Source organism: Ascaphus truei, chromosome 2, assembly GCF_040206685.1.
Source record: "Ascaphus truei isolate aAscTru1 chromosome 2, aAscTru1.hap1, whole genome shotgun sequence".
In the NCBI taxonomy this organism is placed as follows: domain Eukaryota; kingdom Metazoa; phylum Chordata; class Amphibia; order Anura; family Ascaphidae; genus Ascaphus; species Ascaphus truei.
This window is the reverse complement of record NC_134484.1, coordinates 250,576,966-250,592,971: the sequence shown is the minus strand read 5'-3', so window position 1 is coordinate 250,592,971 and position 16,006 is coordinate 250,576,966. Positions and strand designations below refer to the sequence as shown.

Sequence of the window (16,006 nt, the reverse complement as noted above, 5' to 3'; positions counted from 1 at the left end):
AGTACGAGATCGGCTTTCAAGGGAAGCTGTCACCCTCCTCAACTCTTAATTACTGGAATTTCCCAAAGTGAACCACTAAAACTGAAGGAGGTAGATGGATCGATGTGACTGCCGCTCCAAGGTGAAAAATAGTGGAAACTCACCAGTGTTGAAAAATAAAATCAATGTATTAAACTACATAAAAAAGACAAAACAGAACAAAACCCTTCCTCCCACGCGTTTCACACCCACTGTGGTGCTATCTCCTTAAAGCGTCACAGTGGGCGTGAAACGTGTGGGAGGAAGAGTTTTGTTCTGTTTTGTCTTTTTTATGTAGTATAATAATTGATTTTATTTATCAACGCTGGTGAGTCACCACTATTTTTCACATTGTAGCGGCAGTCACATCGATCCATCTACCTCTTACAGTCAATCTGATCAACCGGACGCCATCGGGGGATAAGGAGGAGAATCTGCTCAGTGATTATTCACTCAGACTCAATACATCCAGGAGGAGGAGGTAATGTTACTCCACACCGGACGCATTGGAGACACAGGGTCAGGCTCACAGTCACTAACTGAGGTACACGGTACAGTGGGGCACCACTCACTATTTCCAGGTACCCTCTCTGTGTTTTTTCATTCCAGTATACACCCTACAGCATCTCCTCTTATCTCCCATTTCCTGACTCTACATCTCCATAACCCACCTGGAGCTCCGCAATTTATACAATTAACATATATTATATGCTTTTTTCTGTTCTCCTTGAGCTGATATTCATTTTTTTTCTTTCACTAAAACTGAAGGGCTATTTCTGAACTTATCAAGATGGCATTAGGCTGGTTTAGCCCACCTGACTCTCTTTGCTAGTGTGATATATGAAATGTGGGCTTAGCTGTACAACGATAAAGACTTGCAAAACCAGTACTGTATAAGTCATTTTTTTTGGTAATTAAAATCAACTAGCTGGCTTAAATGACACACTTGCTGAAGCGCATTGCAGAGTATTTAGTATAAAGCTTGCATAATAAAATGAAATATATTATTAAATTGTGCTTTGGGATACTATACCTCCACCACAAGTGGAAGAACACTCAGATCGGATGATGGCCCATGTGTAGTTGTGCTTTGGAGCTGGCTTTTTGTCAATCTCGGATTTTGGTATGGAGTACTCCCATGCAATTCCTGGGTTTCTACCTTGAAGCAATATCTACACAGAGAAAAGAAGGAATCAAAAGAAACAATCAGAATGTTTTTTCCCTAGGGCAAATTCACCAAGCATCCCGACCCGACACTGAGAGACATTCAAGTCTATGACAGTTCACGCAGAATTAGGGTGCAATACCACGTATGGAAGCTTGATAAATCCTGCCATTTGCTTCTTATTATTCTTACTAAGTGCTTAAGCTGAAAACTGAAGGTCATTCCAGATGAATACCGGTGGTGCTCCACACCCCAACCTAGAGTTCTTGATAGGCTGTGAGTCACCCTCACTGGTACAGTACATGAATGGTTTTAAAAATGCAGATTGGCTCAAACTGTAATCTCCACTTCAAGTCTTACATCCAATACTAGCTCTGGTTATAGAATGACCTGGAACTAGTTGACAAACCTAATTACAGTAGATATCAAGCAAATCCAGAGGGTATGAGAGTAAAAGAGAGAAGGGAGAAGTGGTGGGAGAGGAAACCCAGAGAGGAAGTAGCAAACACCTTCCAGAAGGTGTTTTGAAGCCACAGTTGCATTCAATATGAATACTTTCAGTCTACATCTGTGTCGCCCCAAAGTCGGGCACCTGAGGGGTTCTCCGAGAGCTGATCCACTCTGCATAGAACCAGTGTGCTACCGGTTAACATTTGCTTGTATTATGTGGAACGTCAACCACACCAACTGGAATGTTAATGACCCAGGAGGACAAAGGATTTTTAAACCACAGTCTACATCTGCGTCGCCCCAAAGGCGTACTGTCTTCGGCACATCCAAAGGGCAACCAAAGGGTGTGAGCCATTTGCTGATGTTTGGTTATGTTAAAGCTGCTCTATTTCAGTCTGAAACTCACCAGACCTTTTATCCCCTGTGCCCAATTTTCCAACTCTAACTGTCCATGAAATGTCTGTGAATTGACTGTATAACCTCTGTCCATTTAATAACCATGTATTTTTATCATAACTGTGCCTAGGACAGACTTGAAAACGAGAGGTAACTCTCAATGTATTAATTCCTGTTAAAACATTTTATAAATAAATAAGAAGCAGGCTATGGACTCAGATTAAAATTATTGCTTCAACCAGTGCTGTTGTAAATTAGGATGAGATTTACATTTACAGTGAAACCGTGATCTGTTTAAAGCTGTCTATATAGCCATCATGGGAGAAAAGAGAGGGGAAGGAGGTTTTAGATTCATAAACTGAACAAGGGATGAAGACAAGTGAAAAACCTATATGGCCGTTACTTTGATGCAGAGTTATAATGCTTAGGTTTGGTTAAAAAAATATAATAAAGGACTAGATTGAACAGTTGCTGAGGTGTTTTAAATCATTGTGAGTTGCTGAGCATTATTTTAGAGATGCCGTGCTGCCAGTAGTTATATTGTACTGTGGTTATTCTGGAATATCTGAATGAGACTCTGTGCTTAGTGCTTACTGCTTACATGTGACATTGCTTATATTCATGTGAAACACTGATTGAATCTATGTATTCTAATGCAACTGTGCCCAGATATTACACTTAATATTCCTATAATGTTATGTGAAGGCCAAATACACCAAGGTCTAATATCTGTTACTTTTGGGAAGTGCAGCTAACGTTGCGTCCATAATTTGTAGTTCTGTTTGCCACCTGCTAATTTATTGCCTCGGTTTAGACACTGAGGGCGGAAAGTATCACCTTTAAATAACTGCATTATACAAATTGGATTATTGATTTTAGGTATGCAACGTTACAATGTATTCGGGAAGAGATCTCCACTTTGTCAAATGTACAGCAGGGAACACACTGAAGGTATAAATATTAATTTTTTTGAGGGGGATTGTACATCAAGTGAAACACTACCAACCACACTTCACCAACTTTAAGTGCAGTATGACTTAACATGAATCCTTTTATTGCTAAGGCTTAGGTACAACAACATTCTAGTAATACTTCTAGTTAAAGATTCAACAATCAACAACTATAAGTATAGATACCTCCCCACACGATAATTTAGTAGATGGGAAAATGATGGACATAGGTCTTTTTTTTTAACCACAATGGTACTATAGTATATTATATAAACCATTTCCCTATCTTAATAAGCTATTGCCTCATTGTCTCCTTTCCATGATTATATACCATGGTCTACATCAGGGGTGTGCAAACATTTCTCCCTGCGCACCCCTGCCTGCTCTCCTCCCCACCTCAAGCCCTCCTCCCCCTGCTCAGCTCCGGTGTCAAATGATGCTGTAGTGTCATGTGACGTCATGTGACCCCGCGGCATCATTTAATGCCGGGTTACCATGACGACACGTCGCTGGAAGGCAAGGTAAGGTAAGTTTGTTACAGAAGCCTCGCTCGGTCCCCCGGCATTTCATTTTAATGCCTTGGGAGAGAGCGTGGGACCTCTGTAACTGCCGCGCCCCCCAGAAAATCTTGTGCCCCCCCTGGGGTGCACCCACTAGTTTGCGCACCTCTGGTCCACATGACTCTCATTGTCCATAATTACACGAATCCCTAAACCACCAGAGGTGCTTTGACGTCCCCTTTAATATTAAAAGTTTAAAAATGTTGTTGCGGTTTAGCTGAATTCAGAACAACGTTAAGACCCTAGCCGTTGAAAGTTTAAAACATTGTTTTTACATAGAAACTGACATTATTTTCAATGAAATTCAAATACTTCACAACCATATGCTGTAGCAGTTTTTAGCATCTTCTTATTGATATAAATTGCTATAAATACATTTTGCAGTTTTTTAAATGTGGCAGCCATTGTGAATTTTCCATGAAAATCTTAGCAAAAATAGAATACCTATGAATATGTCTGTATGTATCCCATAAGTCCCCAATCTCACACTATTGTAACATGTCCAACTATTGTTAACCGGCAGACAAGGATTATGGGTAGTGATATGTAAATGATCACCCTTTAGGCGTGCCAATTTTAGGCTACCCAAGTTATTACATGGATTCCTTATAGTTTTTACTTCCTCCATAATGTGACTTGGGCAAGAAAGATACACAATCTTTCTTGCCAGCTTGTCAAAAACAGCTTTTTCATCTTCCGAGCAAATAAATGTCTGCAACCCTGCATTTCCCCATTATCCCTTAGCATACAATTCTCCCACGGCAGCATGGATTCTGGGTAATGACATGAAAATGAGCACACAGTGTCAAATTAATATAGTCAAAATCCGGCCCATCACATGGCTTACATTGTCAAGTGATAGTGCTTTTACACATGAATGTGTGGCTAGTAGTATTTTATTTAAAGCAGCAACCCCTTCTCCACCCCCCACCTCCCACCTCCTTGCACCTCCATAAGTATATATGGAGTTTAACTCCTATAATGCTAGTGTAGCAGGGTATACATCCTGGCCACTGGGGGTGCTTATGAAGCTTCTCGGTCTTACTCTGAGGGGACTGTGGTGACCATGTTGGTTGAGACAGAGCAAGGGACTGATATGCACTTGAACTGTGACATACAAATATCAGTGCTGGAGGAGCACGTGGGGCGTGCAGATTGTCCAGGGAGCCAGTCAGGCTGCCAGGGACTAGGACAGTGATTACCCATAGGTCCAAGCTAGGCCCCATCCACCGTAGCTGAGTATTGTAGGGCAGCCTATTACTCAGGGACCTTCCTATTAGTAATAGCTCTGATGACCTTGATGAGCGGGATGGACTCCAGTGAGGAACTCCTCACTCTTCAGAGACCATGTGTGCAGCATTGCGGAACGCTGCATCTGCCTCCATCCAGGGAGTGAGGCCTATGTTACCTGAGCATCAGAGGGAAAGTACCCAACTGTGCACCAACAAAACTAAGTGGGGTAGTACTCCCTTTCACACACTATTGCACCGCGTGGGTAACACAGGCTATCCTAGGCTGCCTGGGATAAGATTGGAAGGAGGGAGAAGGGATTGACATTGTGGGTTGTCATTACTATTGTATTGTTATATATATATATATGTACCAGAGTAACTTTACCACTTTACCAACAGGGCATAAACATAACACAATTGGAACAACAGTAATAATAACACAATACAATAGTAATGACAACCCACAATGTCAATCCCTTCTCCCTCCTTCCAATCCTATCCCAGGCAGCCTAGGATAGCCTGTGTCACCCATGCGGTGCAATAGTGTGTGAAAGGGAGTACTATATATATATTTGTGTGAATGGTTATTCACTAAGAGTATAGTTTCCTGTGAGGGGGTCATTCTGTCCATGTGGCGGAATCCTCACAGGTGGAGGCGTTGCAACTTGCACCCCAGGCTCCCTATGTGCGGAGGCTCAGGCCTTCTGTTACCACACAGGTTAGCACCGTAACACCACATTACCCAGAAATATCCCTTGGGTGGGGGTGGGGGGGAGGGATAGGGTTGTTAAAAAGAGCAGATGCTAGTGTAAGATTTTATTTATGTTAGTGTTAGAAGTCATGATTTCTAGCTTCTAATGTTACCATGGTATCTTTTAGGCTGCAATGGACTCTGGGGTGAGCTTTATTTTTCCCTCCAGGACACTTAATATTTTCAACGCTTACATCTCCTGAACAAAGTGTCACATTTTAAAGATAAAAACAGTGTTGCAAAGGATAAGAACCTAAAGTAATTTAAACAAATGCAAAAAAAATCTGATAAGCCCCGATTGTTGCTTCAAGTGCAATCCCTGCCCCCAAAAAACCCTTTTAGCCAGGACAATAACTGCTTAGTCTCATCACCTTGAGTTTCTTAGTCTCATCACCTTGAGTTTCTTAGTCTCATCACCTTGAGTTTCTTAGTCTCATCACCTTGAGTTTCTTAGTCTCATCACCTTGAGTTTAGTCACTGATTCTAAGATAAGCCTTATAACTCACTGCAACTTTGGAACCATTCTTACATATTTTAATTTCCTTATTAATCCCTTAACTAAAGAAAACACATTTGTTGTTACACTTTTTGTAGTTAAGGTTTTGGAACTAAATCTGTAAAGCTATTACATTATCTTAAGCTATAAAGTAAACATTAAAACTGTTTGACAGTGTGTTATGTATACATTATTGTATTGTATTGCAATCCAAAGTAGGACTGGCATTTTATACAAGAGAACAAAGCCATTTGAAAAGGTTCTCTTTATAGTCATTTCAGAGAAATAAAAAGGGAGAGGTTCTTTTTATAATAAATCCTTTTATTCTTTTCAAAAAGTACCATCACACAAAACATCCAGAATTTATTTCAACAACTATTAAATGTAATCTATTTTGGCCAGTTCTGACAAGTCAGCATTTTATTGTATTTGGTTTTCTGCTAATATAGTAAATAAAAACTAAGATCACAATCTAGTACATATAAAGGTCAAGTACTCACCACTGGCATTTGTAAACCTGTTGTTGCCAACAAACAAATTACGTTATCAACAAAATGTGCTTTTTCCAGAATAACTTTAACAATTAAGCTCTTTCAGTTTCTAAAGTCTCCTGCAAAAGTTTAAGTACAGTTGACTTGTTGTTAATATTTTGCACATACAGTATAACAGTAACTCAAATATATAGCAATGTAATCATTTCAATTAAATCCCTTAGTGTACACCCTGCAGTAATGCAGTGACTTAGCGGGAGCATACAATACTCCAAGAGCAAAACAGAAAGTAAGTGGGTAAAGTTATATAAGGTTGACAGACAAGGAAGCTCCAGTTCAGACTCAGATCATAATACTGCACCAAAAGTACACATGATTACACATAGTAACTCAGGGACATGAAACTAACACTAACACTATTTTCCCCCATAAAGAAGCCTAGCTGTGCGGCATACATTGTGAGTCATGTGATGAAGTTATGTGATTCAAACTAATTTGTCGGATTCACTTTTAATATACAGTATAGAATCATTATAGAGTAATTGTCTGTTTCTGTATTGAAACACTTGATATGATGACCTTGGATTAAGCATTTCTAAATGATGATTTAGTGGGTATTCCACCTTGTGCTGAGAGACATGATACAAAATGATCATGTACAGATTATGCATGACACTGGTTTTAGCCATTCAGTTTCCTTATTTTTACCATTATCTTCAAATCACTTAATGATGTCTATTTTTATGCTCAATGACATAAGTGCTACAGAGTAAAAAAAATCAAGTCACAGTAAGGGGGCTACATTTGCAGTGAAAAGCCCACGGGGGGATATAGATTGTCTGTAAGGGCACACCATGGCACCAAAACAAAGAAAAGTTATACTAGAGCATGTATTATTATTATTATTATCGTTTATTTGTAAAGTGCCAACATATTCCACAACATTGTGCAATGGGGTACAGAGGTATGTATATTACAAAAACAGAAACAGTTACATAGAGGACAAACATGTACAAACAGATACAAAGAGGTAGTGAGCGTAATGAGGTAATGTATACTGTACATACACACCCATCCATTCACTTGCTAATAGACACAGAGCTAACTAACTCTACCTGCAGCTGCACTCAGAGACAGACTGCCTCAGCTGTTTCATTCTTGGACACTTAGACAGTCTGGATCTTGATGGCTCACCATGTATTTCTCCAGATACCCCAAAGGCCAATCCAACCTGCACATTTTCCTACTAGCTACAAAATGAATGCCAGAAAGACAATACAATTTTAAAAGAATTTTGTTTCAAGAATGATTACATTGTTTGAGGTCAATTGCTCCCTTTATTGTAGCTTCAACCATTTGTTTGTCTATTTCTATAAAGCTCCCAGAAACATTAGGCACTTCTGGGCTGGAGGCACTGGCTATCCATTTAGTGATATCTCAGCAAAAATATTGGAAATGATGCAAAACAGTGCAATTAATGCTCTTTTGCTTCTCCGTGCAAAAGAGTAAACATCACTGATAAAGTGATGTATGAAATAAATTTATAGACAATCTCTTATTTTGTATCCATACCATAAAAGTTGACATTCGGTTCAATTTTATGGTTCTGAAAACTGTCCCCTGAGAGTACTTGGTCTGAGCCATAGAGGTTTGAGAATCTCTGATTTAACTAAAACTCTGCATTTTAAACTATAATATTTCCCTGACCTAATCACATTTCGCAATATTGGATTTGCCATAAAGGGAAAGAACTTCTAATGTATGTTCCATAGTTGAAACTTGTAATAGTTTTGTAAATGTGGGTTTAAATTACACTATTACTACTAAATAAATACATAACATGTTATCATATACATCAGGGGGTGCAAACTTTCTTCTCTGTGCCCCCCTGCCTGCTCCCCCCCCCCCGCTCAACCCAACCTTACTTTTTCTCAAGCGTTTTCTAACGTCACAACATCATGTGATGTTGCATTGCCATGGCAACGCGGCATCATTTGACGCCACATTGCCATGGCAACATGTCGTCCGAGGCCGCCGGAGACCAGGTAAGGGATATACCAAGGCCTTACATACTCCCCCGACATTTAATTTAAATGCTGTGGGGAAGAGCACGGGGCCTCTGCAAGTGCCACGCACCCCTCAGTTCGCGCACCCCGATATACATTATCCCAATATACCAACATCTTGCTCTGTACACCTGGCACTTTCACTCATGACTCATCTACATGTCCATATTATACACTAAGCATGAATATGAATGGAAAATCCAGGGCACTGCGGATTTGATATAAGAATTTATTCTGTCAAAGGCACGACGTTTCGAAAGAGTTCTTTATAAAGTGACTCGATAGTGTAGTTTGGAACCTTGTGCCTTTGACAGAATACATTCGTATACCAAATCCGCTGTGCCCTGGATTTTCCATTCATATTCATGCTTAGGATCTCGCTAGACAGGTTTTCCCCTGAACCATGGTTCACCGGTATTGAAACGCAAGTATTTTGCTTTCGTATCTGATATATGGTGTGCAGCACTGAACCCTTGTTTGTATCATATTATACACTAACCATCTGCCCAGACACCTCACGCCGTATTCCTGACCAATTTACAATTTATTTTTGATAATTTCCATGGTTTTTTGTGTATCACACTAATTAACATCTGAATATCCTGACTTACTAGGATGTTATCCTTGTATAAATATGACATGCTTAATTTGTCAAAAATCTGCCTATGGAAGGAACCTTTGTGGTTCTGAAAGCTTGCACTCATTTTAACCACTAGTTAACTATTTAAGGTATCACTTCAAGTTTTAATTTACTTTTGCATGTCTTTTTTACTGGCTGACAGGGTACCATTGCCCAACTGATCAATTAAAATACTGGCGTGTTTGTGGCCACAATAAAGGATCTGCGTATTTTGACACAAAATATGGAAACAAAGCTAACAAAAATATGTTTGAATCTAAAAAAGAAGACATGATGATGATGAACAGACATGCAGTTATATTGAGGGAATTATCTCAATATGTGTCTTTAGGATTAAAAACAGGATTTAGTTTCATAGATTACTCTTTTACTGAATACACTGATTTATTATTTAATGTCAGCATCGAAATGTAACAGCAGATAAGAACCACTTTGCCCGCTGTGTCTGCCCATTTTCCTATCTGCTGTAAAACCTATTATTATTATTATTATTATTATTATTATAAATAATAAATAAAACCCCAGATCCTATTTGATCCTTGGCTTTCTTTCCCAAGTATGTTTGAATTCCCTTATTGTATTAACCCCTACCACTGCTATTTCATGAATCCAGTGCCATTTCCATGTAGAAGAGCTTCCTCACATTTCCCCTTAGCCTGCTACCCTCCAGCTTCAGAGTATGACCTCTTGTTGTAGCTCTTGTTCTCTGAAATTATTTCCATCTTTAGTTTGTTGAATTCTTTATGCTTTGGAAAGCTCCGATCTTATCCCCCCTCTCCCTTTGATGTTCTATGCCAGTGCTCTTCAACTGGTGGCCTGTGGGCCAGATGCAGCCAGCAAATGATCATGATCGGACCCTTAGCAACTAGTATAAAATTTGCATTAACAGTATTTCCCACTGAGACTCACTTATTAGTTATGGCAGGGGAGCAAAAACTTTTTCCCCTGCGCTCCCCTGCCTGGCTTTCCCCCCTTGCCCGCCCCCCCCCCCCCCTCCTTACCTTGCCTCTGGCATTCTGATGTCATGACATCGGCAACATGACATGACCCCGCAGCGTTACTTGCCGCCGTGTTGCCATGGCGAAGCCAGAAGCCGCCGGAGCCAAGGTAAGGTAAGTTACAGAGGCCTTTACCGTTCCCCCGGCATTTAATTTAAATGCCTTAGGGAAGAGTGCGGGGCCTCTGTAACGCCGTGCTCCCTCTCCCCCCTGAAAATCTTATGCCCCCCAGTTTTGCGCACCGTGAGTTAAGGCAATGTAAATATATATATAGTAGTGATGTAATAAATACTTGCAAAATGTTGAGATTATAGTCATTAAATGTAGTTAAAATTACATTGCAATAAGATTGTGGCCCTTCTACTACTAAATGTTTTTTGATCTGGCCCTTTTAGAGAACGAGTTGAACAGCCGTGGTCTAAGCTGTTCATTTTAAGGGTCAAATAATGTTTCTAAACTGCACTTCCTCATTTACACTAGTTAGCTACATTGTGAGCACTTTGGACAATGATTACATTTTCCCACTGTTTTCTTTATATTTTTGATGCTCCTACACTCAGGCTGCATGCTTGTCACCGCTATTTTAATTTGTCTGTATGCTTCTTCTGTAAAATTCTCCATATTTGGCTATATTAACAACAATAATAATTTGCACTAAATGCCCAATAATTACAAATCTGACACAATTTGAGTACTCACCTCAACAACTATTGTTTCATTTGTGGGTCCAGTCGCACTCAGAGTTTCTGGATTGTTGTATGGTCTTTTGTAGTCAAACGCAGAACCTGCAAACTTGTACTGACCAGGCCAGTCTACAGTCCAGTATCCATTGAGGTAGTATTTTTTATGGGAATTGCGCACAGAGATGTAAGAGGTAGAGATGTTCATTTCGTTAATGCGTATGCTGCGGGCTCCAGCAGGAATGGTGACTATTGAGTAATATTCTACATTTGAAAGAAAAAAGGAGACAATGTGCACTTAGGAGAGTAAAAAGTTCAACAGATTTAAACATATTGGATACTTATTTACTATAGTACCTCAGGTCTGGAGATGCATATTATACAGTGTAGTCTTTAAAAGGACCTAAATCATTAGCTCCACTCGTAAATGGAGACCACCTGTCACAAGCTTGTTTACAAGTTTACAGTGACTGAAAATAGATTAATAATAAACTATGGGGACAACAAACCAATTATTGGTTACAAGTCTCACTTCAAGTGCTAGGGACACTTCAATAAAGTCTTGCTCATTTAAATCAGAATGAATAAATGAGTCATTTTCCCATTTACAACTCCATTATCTCATGGAGCCTTTACCTGCATATGAGTAGATATTGCGGTACCTTGGTAATAGAGGTAGATTTTTTTCATGCAGATTAAAATACATAAAGAAAATACATTCCATATCGCCAGTCAGATACTGTATATTACTCTCTGATAATCTGTTCATTGACAAAGTAATTGTACCTCAGTTTAAATCATTTAGGTTACACCAGTCCTAAAAGCCCTTTGCCTACAGATCAGTGGTATGTTTTGTGTCATGTGATTTGCACTTCCCAATCTAGCACTCCATACTTACGGTTTGAATAGTGCTGTTTAGTGTATTGATTCCTATAAATCTTGCAGGTGGAGTTATTACCCTTGCATACACCACATGCATCTTGAATAGCATTGGAACCAAGAACCTGGTCACATCCAACTGTCTGCCAAAGAAAAAGAATTTAACGCTAATGCTATATCACAATGGTTACCAACCTGTTTTTGGTTAAGGAACCCCAAGTTAAATTCCGAGGAACCCCCAACCATCTTTAATTGCAAATCTGTGATCAGATGCATTGCAGGGAACTATTTAGGGATGACCCGGGGAACCTTAGGCTCCCTAGGAACCCTGGTTAAAAAACACTTTCGTAAATGACACAAAAATGTTTTTTCTTCACTTTATTGCACAGCAAAAATATAAATTTTGTGGCCACATTGTGACAGCAAAATGTCAATAATTACCATGTACTGTACATATAAAGATTTAGCTTATGTCATCTTCCTCGTTGATTGCTACAGTAATCAAGAACTTGACAACTGGGTTAACATGAGGTACTAGCACTAAAGCTTTGCACCCTTTTTTGGAACTGTGCCTAAGATGTTAACCCAAGTCTTGGGCACCTTCTGCCCTAATAGCTATCTTTTTAGAACTGTATGTAAACACTTCAATACTGGGAAGACTGTGGTTGCCGAGGCATTGAAGGGCAATGTTTATGTAATTGAATGCATCAGAGCATTGGAGCAATATCATTTTACATAAAGATGCAGATTATAGTTGGTGAAAAGATGACAAAAACTCCCCACAGCAAAGAGTACAATAAAAGCATTCATAGCTTAAACAGGTTCCCCAACCCTATTCCAGTCTCTCACACATTAAACAGTGTTTAATCTGCAGATATCTAGATTCTTGGCCCAGGCACACAAATACTGTATGTACGGTGTATCACTTGTGATCCTCCTCCCTTTATAAGGAACATCATTGTAGTATTAGACTTAAACTGATAATACTTTGGCAGCAGTGAAATGTTTGGCTTGTAAATAAAAACCTATGGTACTTATGCAGGAATTCACTACGATCCAATGCTGGGTATCACACCCCTATCGGACTCACTGCCATTTAAGTCAAAGACCAATAACACCTGATCAGAATGTGATATACCAGACATCGAACCTCAGTGAAACAATTCCTTATGCGATACACCCCACATCGGACCTCAGTTAAAACATTACTTCGTACTACCGTACATACATTTTTAGCAAAAATGTACAACTGTACAGTACATAACAATAGTAGTGATTACATTTAAAAGACATTGCACTATTTTAAAGAGCAGTTGTAAGATGTTAACTCACTCCAGAGAAAAATGCTTATAAAAGAGATTACAATTCATGTATCAGAAAAAGAAAACTGAATGGAATTGTTAGTGGCTTATACTATGTGTGTACACTGTAAACATCAATTTTATTGAGATCCTCAATAAGTTGTTCAAGTGAAGCTCTTATTCTCAAATGCATTTTCAGAAAACAGCATACACATCTCTCGTAATGTGATTAAGGTGTCAGTATTTTTTCTGTCGTGACGCAGTAAATGTATTTGCTTTCTACTCAAGCCCAAAAGTACACAATTTTCAAGAAGGAAAAAAGTTGTATTACCAGAGACTCACAATATGGAAAGTCAGGTAAAAATCACAGCTACATCTATATAACTTATGAGTATATATTTGCCTTATGTGTAGTCCTACATGTATTACAGAATGTGTGCAACAATGTACCTTGTTTTCATTATTACCTCGCAAGTCCCATCAATACACACGTTACGACTGTGTTCCGAGCATGGTGTTCCATCTTTCACTTTGTTCGACAAGGAAAAAAAGAAGTCAAACCCTTCAGCGATACAGTACAGCTTACAAAAGTCCTGTTCTACATAGAGAAACATGAACAAATAGAAACATCATTACCATTTTATCCCCCCCAAAAAATGGGTTTCACAGCAACAAAGTCAAACACTGTTATTTAATGTAAAAAAATGGATTCAGAAGGCAATGAAGAAAATTAAACATTAATTTGTTCAGAAATCATCTTATTCTATTGCAAAAGTAATTGGTTAATGCTGGCAAGTTTTATTTGTTTTGTGATGTACTGTAACTCGTTTTTTTATAACAAATTAAGAAATAGGAAAAGGGCAAACAAGTTATAGGGTATCAGCATTGATGTAGGGGTATTATATTTGTATGTGTTTGTTGCTTTTGCATGTATTGTACACATTGGTCACACCAACATCACTTATGCCGCTTAAAGCTGCAGACCAAGCAGTATCCTACATGTGTGATTTTTTTTTTAAATTAAATCAGTTCTGTATGTATGTACTGTATGTATGTCTTTATTTATATAACACCATTAATGTGCATAGCACTTCACAGTAATAATACACTTGACAATCATATAAATAACAAATAACTACAAATAACAGATCATGGGAATAAGTGCTTCAGACATAAAAGTCATATTGTGGAAGAGGAGTCCCTGCTCCGAAGAGCTTACAATCTAATTGGTAGGGAGAACATACAGAGACAGTAGGAGGTCATTCTGGTAAATGCGTCTGCAGGGGGCCAAGCTTTATGTATCGTGTATAGTATTAGCCACGATGCTACACATAAGGTGGTTCTTAAAGGTGATAGATAGGGTGCTAGTTGGGTATTGAGGGGGAGGGCAGTCAGTGAGAAATGTTTAAGTGGGAGGGGGCTTTAGATACAAAGGGGGTAGAGAGAAGACATCCTTGAGCAGAACGCAAGAGTCGGGATGGTGCATAGCGAGAAATTAGGGCTTAGATGTAAGGAGGAGCAGAAGTGTAAAGCTTTAAAAGTGAGGAGGAGAATTGAGTGTGAGATGTGTCATTTGATAGGAAGCCAGGAGAGGGATTTCAGCAGGGGCAACGCTGAGACAGATTTAGAAAAGAGTAGAGTGATTCTGGCAGCTGCGTTAAGGATAGATTGTAGGGGAGACACGTGAGAGGCAGGAAGGCCGGACAGCAGGAGGTTACAGTCATCAAGACGGGAGAGATTGAGGGCCGGAGTCAAAGTATTAGCAGTCGAGTAACAGAGGAAAGGGCGTATCTTTGTAATATTGCGGAGGAAAAGCGACAGGTTTTAGATACGTTTTGAATGTGAGGGGAGAATGTGAGAGAGGAGTCGAGTGTGACCCCTATGCAGCGTGCTTGGGCTACTGGGTGGAACTTCCAACAGCAATGTGGAAGGAGGTAGTAGGGCCAGGTTTGAGAGGAAGTATAAGGAGCTCTGTTTTTGTTATGTTAAGTTCAAGTGGGCGAAGGGCCATCCAGGATGATATCGCAGAGAGGCATTCCGAAACTGTGGTCTGTACAGCAGGTGTAAGTTCAGGGGTTGAAAAGTAAATTTGTGTTTGTCAGCATAGAGGTGATATTTAAACCCAAGAGATGTGATTAGGTCACCTAGAGAAAGTGTGTACAGAGAAAAGAGAAGAGGTCCCAGGACAGAGCCCTGGAGTACCCCACAGAGAGATTGATAGAGGAGGAGGTGTTGGCAAAAGAGACACTGAAAGTACGATGGGAGAGGTAGGAGGAGATCCAGGATAGAGCTTTGTTATGAATACCAAGAGTATGGAGAATGTGAAGGAGAAGAGGGTGGTCCACGGTGTCAAATGCTGCAGAGAGGTCAAGTAGTATGAGCATAGTGTAATGACCTCTGTCTTTAGCAGCATGGAGGTCATTAGTTATTTTAGTGAGGGCTGTTTCAGTGGAGTGAGCAGTGCGGAAGCCAGATTGTAGCGGGTCTAGGAGAGAATAGGTGTTGAGAAAATGGAGCAAACAAGAGAATACAAGACATTCAAGGAGTTTGGAGGCAAAAGACAGGAGGGAGACAGGTTGATAGTAAGAAAGATATGTAGGGTCAAGCTGCTTGCTGTTTTTGAGTATGTGTACAACTGTTGCATGTTTGAAGGAGGAGGGAAAGGTACCAGAGTAGAGGGAAGAGTTAAAAATGTGTGTGAGCGTAGGGATTATAGTAGGAGGAAGAGGTTTTAGGAGTTTGGAGGGAATGGGGTCAACAGGGCAAGTGGTAGGAGGAGAAGAGGAGATCAGCAGTAACACATCCGAGACAGCGGAAAAAGAGTCAAGGAAGGCAGGAGGAGATTGAGGAAGGGGTGTGGGATGGGAGGAGGAAACAGAGGGGATGTTCTGACGTCTGGTTTCCACCTTTTCCTTAAAATAGTCAGCAAAGTC

At 39.8% G+C, this 16,006-nt stretch overlaps 1 protein-coding gene across 3 annotated transcripts in view; it reads right to left on the bottom strand.

The window, feature by feature from the left end:
* ADAMTS16 (ADAM metallopeptidase with thrombospondin type 1 motif 16) overlaps positions 1-16,006 on the bottom strand; it is a 228,314-nt gene that overhangs the window by 67,996 nt on the left and 144,312 nt on the right. For all 3 annotated transcript variants that reach the window (XM_075586023.1, XM_075586024.1, XM_075586025.1), the window contains 4 exons: positions 13,541-13,671; positions 11,792-11,915; positions 10,913-11,157; positions 1,052-1,190 (listed from right to left, as the gene is read on the bottom strand). In XM_075586023.1, the coding sequence (XP_075442138.1) occupies positions 1,052-1,190; positions 10,913-11,157; positions 11,792-11,915; positions 13,541-13,671 (639 nt within the window). The remainder of the gene's footprint in view (positions 1-1,051; positions 1,191-10,912; positions 11,158-11,791; positions 11,916-13,540; positions 13,672-16,006) is intronic.